Source organism: Phacochoerus africanus, chromosome 14, assembly GCF_016906955.1.
Source record: "Phacochoerus africanus isolate WHEZ1 chromosome 14, ROS_Pafr_v1, whole genome shotgun sequence".
In the NCBI taxonomy this organism is placed as follows: Eukaryota; Metazoa; Chordata; class Mammalia; order Artiodactyla; family Suidae; genus Phacochoerus; species Phacochoerus africanus.
The window spans coordinates 2555055-2561516 of record NC_062557.1 but is presented as its reverse complement, the minus strand read 5'-3'; the positions used below and the strand labels follow the sequence as shown (position 1 = coordinate 2561516).

General features: G+C 59.9%; 1 protein-coding gene across 1 annotated transcript; it reads left to right on the top strand.

The window, feature by feature from the left end:
* The first annotated feature begins 773 nt into the window (after positions 1 to 773).
* On the top strand, positions 774 to 5349 carry ENPP7 (ectonucleotide pyrophosphatase/phosphodiesterase 7). Its single transcript, XM_047758675.1, has 6 exons — positions 774 to 1026; positions 1737 to 1882; positions 3042 to 3668; positions 4326 to 4593; positions 4778 to 4888; positions 5267 to 5349. The coding sequence occupies exons 1-6, from the start codon at positions 774 to 776 to the stop codon at positions 5347 to 5349; spliced, it is 1488 nt and encodes a 495-aa protein (XP_047614631.1).
* Positions 5350 to 6462: the final 1113 nt, after the last annotated feature.

Here is a 6462-nt window from a genome sequence, read left to right as displayed (position 1 = left end):
TAACTCAGGGTCCCTCTCCTGTACCGCCCCTCCCCCCTGCCCATGAGCACAAGGTAACAAGGGAGGCCCCTGTTCTGACCACCTGTTGAGGAACTTCAACAACGAGATCGCCCACACCAGTGCACCCCTCTGAGGTTCCCTGGGGCCCCAGAAGGAAGGCATAGTGGGTGCTAATCCAGGCCATCAGACTGGAGCTCTTCCCCCCATCTCAGGGCGAGGGGGAGAAGAGGCACTCCCCCAGGCCGGGGGTCCCCATGAACAAGACCAGCCTTCTGGACCTGGGACCCTGGGCAGCCTACCCCACATCCCAGAGACCCATGTACCCCAAAGACCTCCCCAAATTATTCCCTGGAGGAGGGGCCCTCACCCATCCGGCCTGAGGGCAGAGCGAGCAGGACACAGGGACCAAGAGTTGTTATGAGAGCTGAGGCGGGGGCGGGGGGGGGGGGGGGGATACAGGCTTTCCCGAAGGAGTGCAGCTGTTCTGCTCTCCAAGTCTTAGGGAGTAGTCCCCACCCTTCCATAAAGACACTTGCGTAGGAAGGGGCGGGGCATCGAGCCCAGAGGGCTCCACCAGCAATAAAGGCAGATGTGCCTAGGGGCCAGGCCTGGGGTGGCACACATGCGGAGGCCGGGGACCACTCTCTGAGGCCCAGGTATGTGCAGGCCCTGTTTCAAAGACGCAAGGATAAGACCTGCCCGGTGACCCTAGGACTTTGCTCTGCTCCTCGGCAGGGACTTGCCCAGCTGCTTGCCTGTCTAGAGAACCCATCATGGGCCACCCAGCTGTCCTTCTCACTGTGGCTCTGGCCACCCTCCTGGCTGCAGCAGCAGGGGCACCCATCCTCAGGCAGGGCTCTCGGAACAAGCTGCTGCTGGTATCCTTCGACGGTTTCCGCTGGAACTATGACCAGGACGTGCACACTCCCAACCTGGACGCCATGGCGCTGGACGGGGTGAAGGCTCGCTACATGACCCCGGCTTTTGTCACCTTGACCAGCCCCTGCCACTTCACCCTGGTCACTGGTGAGTGTCAGCTTGAGTGGGGCCCGGGGGTGGTGGGGGCTGAGAAACCAAGGAACCCATGTGGGGAGCCCCAGTGCATGTACCATGGGTCAAGATGAAGAAACAAAGGTGAGACCAGAGAAGGCACAGCCTCGCTGGGTGGACACAGCACAGCCCCAGGGTCGTCAACAACCTTCAACATTGGTGACAACTGATAGAAGGCTCGTGGCCGCAGCTCTCCAATCCCTGCCCCCTTGTCACACGGCCATCTCCCCTGTATAATTCTCCTCTTCATCACTCCTCCTTACTACCTTCAGAATTCCTGTGCAGACATTTCCCATGCAAAATATAAATTATAAAACATGCCTCACGGAGCTCTCCCTAGTTTATTTACATTCCTGCCTGGGATTCTGTGTCACTGCTGGACCATGATCGATTGATTTAATTATCAATTATATCATTAAATAATTGTTCCTCTTGATAGCCAGCCAGGTTGCCACCAACCTCTTGCTAAAACCAACATGGCTGCAAACGATATCCCCGCCCATGTGTATTTGCGCCTCCGTGTGTGTTTAGCTGCTGGACAAGCTCCTCAGAAGCAGAAGCAGAATCTGTGGGTTGGAGAATGCGGCTGTGACAGTCCAGCCTGGGCTCCCAGCCCGGGTGTGCTTCCCAGTTGCCCTGGCTGTTTCCTGCCCTCCCACCTCCCCTCTGCCGCCTCCCTCCCACAGGCAAATACATCGAGAACCACGGGGTGGTTCACAACATGTACTACAACACGAGCAGCAAGGTGAAGCTGCCTTATCACACCACACTGGGCATCCAGCACTGGTGGGACAACGGCAGCCTGCCCATCTGGATCACAGCCCAGAGGCAGGTAACGCCACACCCACGCCCCCTGGGACAGATGGGGGAGGCAGGAGGGGAACCCAGCCCTTGAGACTGTGACCACTCCCAGGTCCACTCCCCACCCTGGGAGTCCAGCGCTCCCAGCACAGAGGGTTATGGAACGGGGTCCCGTGGAAGTTGGAGCTGGGTGCCCATGAGAACCCACCAGCAACTACACAGCCTGCCCAGTCCTCCGCGGAGCCCTGGGCCCAGACGGATTGCTCCGTCCCCCCAGCTGGAGGGGAAACTGGACTGGTAGGAAAGGGGGCCACAGGGAAGATAGCATGAAACGGCTTCTTCCTGTTCCCCTCCCACATGGCTCAAAGGACCAGGCAGCTGGATTCCAAAGGCAAAAGATAGAGTAAGAGGTGCGTGGTCCTAGGGAAAGGCTTGGGACCCCAGCATCTTGCAATGATCTGGGGCTTCCTGGCAATAAACCCAAACAGAAGTTTTCAAGGTGAGTCTGGAATGAACTTCAGAGGCTACACTCACCTCATAGGCAGGGCATCCACTTACGTCTGAGTCCTCTCACTCCAGAAGGAGCTACTAGAGGCCAGGCTCACTTGCAGAAAGCCATGCCCAAGAACTTGGCATCTCAAGGAAGGATGGCCTGAGGGAGTGGACGGCCAGGCAGGGCATGTGTGGACAGATGGTTGTGAGGACAGATGGATGTGTAAATACACCAGCAGTCAGATGACCAGGCTGAAGGCTAGAAGGGCAGGTGATGGGACATGGGTGGAGGTGCCAGCGGACACACGGCTGGATGAGAATACGGCAGAGAGAGGCCAGGGCAGAGGCCCGAAGGGGAAGGCTCTCCGAGTAGCTCAGCCTCAGGGCAAAGACCTAGGGCCACAGTAATGATGAGGACTCAGCATATCTGGGGACACCTTTATATTCACTGTCTCATGAGTGCTGAGTCCACCGGGCACCTGCTCTCCCCTCGACTGAATCAGTATCAGCCCCAACAGCACATAAGATAAGAGCTACGATAGGCCTTTCAGGAAGTACAAAGGCCTGTGGCCAGTTGGGAGCAGAGAAGGGTGGGTGGGCAGAAGGAGGCCAGGCGGAGGGGGCCGAGTGTTTGTGCACGTGATGGCAGGGGGCAAGCGGGAGGAGGCCCGTGGCCCTGACACCGCCTTCCCCGGCAGGGCCTAAAGACGGGCTCCTTCTTCTACCCGGGCGGGAATGTCACCTACCAAGGCGAGGCCGTGACGCTGAGCCGGAAGGAGGGCGTCCTGCACAACTACAAGGACGAGGCGGAGTGGAGGGCCAACATCGACACCGTGATGAAGTGGTTCACAGATGAGGGCCTGGACCTGGTCACGCTCTACTTCGGGGAGCCAGACTCCACGGGTCACAAGTACGGCCCCGAGTCGCAGGAGAGGAAGGAGGTGGTGATGCAGGTGGACAGGACCGTGGGCTACCTCCGGGACAGCATCCGGCACAGCGGCCTGGAGAGCAGCCTCAACCTCATCATCGTGTCCGACCACGGCATGAGCACCGTCCGCAAGAAAGCCGACGACCTGGTGGAGTTCCACCAAATCGCTAACTTCACGTTCAAGGACATTGAGTTTGAGCTCCTAGACTACGGACCAAACGGGATGCTGCTCCCCAAGGAGGGGCTGCTGGAAAAGGTGTACGAGGTCCTCAAGGACGCCCACCCCCGACTCCACGTCTACAAGAAGGAGTTCTTCCCCAAGTCCTTCCACTACGCCAATCACCCCCGGGTCACCCCCCTGCTCATGTACAGCGATCTCGGCTACGTCATCCATGGGGTGAGTTCTTGTGGGTGCAGGTGCTTCCCTGGGCTGCTGGGTCTCTCTCCATTTCTGTAAAAAGCACCCCCTGTTTCTAGCCAGGCCCCAATTTGAGGAGTGTCAGCCACCAAAGGGACACACCCACACTCTGAGGTAGGAGTGGGTGTGCACATGTATGTGCATTGTGTACCTGTGTGTACGTGTGTGCCTATGTGCGCATGTATACGTGTACACGCGTGCATGCGTGTGTGTGTGTGTGTGTGTGTACAGGGTAAAGCATGGGACGATCAGCCATAAGAGTGACTCAGAAGAGGGAAGAGCAGAGACCCAGGGGTGCTGAGTGGGAAGCAAGACTCGGAGCAGGGGAGAGAATCGGGAAGGGGCAAGCAGCAGTGGAAAGGAGCCCAAGGCACATCCTTGGGCTGACGCTCCACCCACCTTACCTGGGGTCTCCATTCGTGCCCCCCAGTCTCTGTCAAAGCGCCCTCTCTGGGCCATTGATATTTGGGGCAGAGAACTCAGAGAAACTCAGGTTCAGAATCCTTCCCGCCCCAACCCCTGTTTGCACTCCCTCCGGGAGTCCTCTGCCAATGCGGGGCACTGCAGGGGGTGCTGGCGGAGAGGGCGGGGTGGGCTGGGGGGCCAACGCGGACTGGGAACCCTCCGTCCTCACAGCGACTGAACGTGCAGTTCAACATGGGGGAGCACGGCTTTGACAACGGGGCCATGGACATGAAGACCATCTTCCGGGCCGTGGGCCCCAGCTTCAGGAGGGGCCTGGAGGTGGAGCCCTTCGAGAGCGTCCACGTGTACGAGCTCATGTGCCGGCTGCTGGGCATCGTGCCCGAGGCCAACGACGGGCTCCTCAGCACGCTGCTGCCCACGCTCAGCTCCGAGGCCAGTGGCGGGTTGCTCAGCACCTCACTGGCCATGACCCCGTCAGGTGCGCCCCTGCTCTCCACCTGCACCCACTACCCCGCCAGGGGCTGCAGGTGGTGTGCGCCTGTGCAGCCGTGACCAGGGCGGCCCCCCCACCCCCGCCAGCCACTTGGGGTCACTTTCCCTGTCCCTGGCTCCTGGGAACACCTTGAGTCCCTGACCTCCCCAGGACACCTGACACCGTACAGCACACTGTGCATCTCGGCTGCGCAGGCGGAGAGACGCAAGCAGCCTTGTGGAGGATGGGGAGACTGAGGGCCAGAGGAGCCGGGGCTTTGCCCACGGGACAGGCCTTCCGGGTAAAGTCCCCCTCTGGGCTCCATAGCCACATGAGGGCTCCTTCCTGGAGTCTTCCTCTGTCAGCCTCCCCCTCACGTACCCTCCCCCCACCCTGACCCATCTCAGAAGCAAAGGTCACCTGGGAGCTGACAAGGTGGCAGCCCCGATGGGCCCCTGGCTCAAGGTGGGTGGGCCCCACTATGCAGCAGCTGTGAGGGGCTGCGCTGAACCTGAGCCCAGAGGCCAGTGCAGCTGGGGCAGGTGAACAAAGCGGGTGAGAGATGAGATCAGGGGGCTGTAGGGGCGGGACCCCAGGGCACCTTGCTCACTGTTAGGGAGGTGGGGTGAGGGCTGTGCTCCCGTTTCCCTCATTCACTGGGTCCTTTGCCTTTCCTTAGGGTCTGCTCTCCTGCCAAGTGGCCGACCCCCCTTGGTGACAGGACTGCTGGTGGCTGCAGTTCTTCTGGCCAGGGTCTCATAACACCCACTGCTCAAGGTTAGAGGCCCAGGAGGCAGAGGGGAGGTTGGGGCCATGCTCCCTGCTGCTCCAGCCTGACCCCCACCTACCGCAGAGCGGGGGCCATCCTTGGGGCCCCAGGCCGGCCCTGCCAGCCTCTCTGCTCTAGACTCGAAGCAGGTGTTTCTAAAGCAGACAGCCCAGAGGAGAGAGGGCCCTCCCCTCCTGCCTGCAAGGTCTCTGTGCTCCCTGGGAACAAGGGAGGACTCAGAAGTCATGGAGGCTCAGGTCTGGGGGGAGCGCTACAGGGCGGGGTTCCTGGAATACACAGGGAGCCAGCTTGGAGGGCTCAGCTTGCTAAGTCACAGGCCCTGGCCACAGCAGAAGCTAGTCACTCGTTCATTCTGAAACTACGCAGTGGAGACCCTTTCAGCATCGGGCCCTTGTCCGGGCCGGGTAATACACAGTGAGCCCTGGAGCCTGTGATTCAGGGACCAGGAGGTCAGATAACACGGAGAGAACAAATCCATGCCCGAGATTGCTCAGAACGTGGTAACGTAACGGCAGAGAGGAGACTGGGCCATAGAGCGGGCAGGGGGTTGGGGATGCTGTTCAGGTTGCCTGGCCTGGACCAGCCTCTCTGAGGAGGAGGATGTGGAGTGAGGCCTGAATGAGGAGGACGAAGCGGGGATGAGATTCCAGGGAAGAAGAAGTGAGAGGCCTGGAGGCGGGACTGGCTCCCTCGTTTCTCTGCTCAGAGCCTGGTTTACAAGGATGGTTATGGGATGAGCTTCTAGGGGAAGGAGTTGGGCGCTACCTTACGGCAGTGGGGAGCCCCCAGCCACGGTCACACAGGGACACGCCGTGGTCCTCCATAGATGCTTAAACACACAGGGACAGGCCGTGGTCCTCCATGGATGCTTAAACAGCACACTAACCGCCAGACAGAGGCCGCAGGAATGGGGGCAGGTCCAGCCAGCAAGGAGGTCACTCGGTGAGCCAGGCAGAACAGCTCAGTGGCAGGTGGAGGTGGTGCCAAATGGACAGATTCAAGACACTTTCAAGGGGCCTGACTTCAAAGGTTTATGGATAGATTTGCGGGGTGGCGAGGAAAATGGAGAAATGAAGGCTGGATCT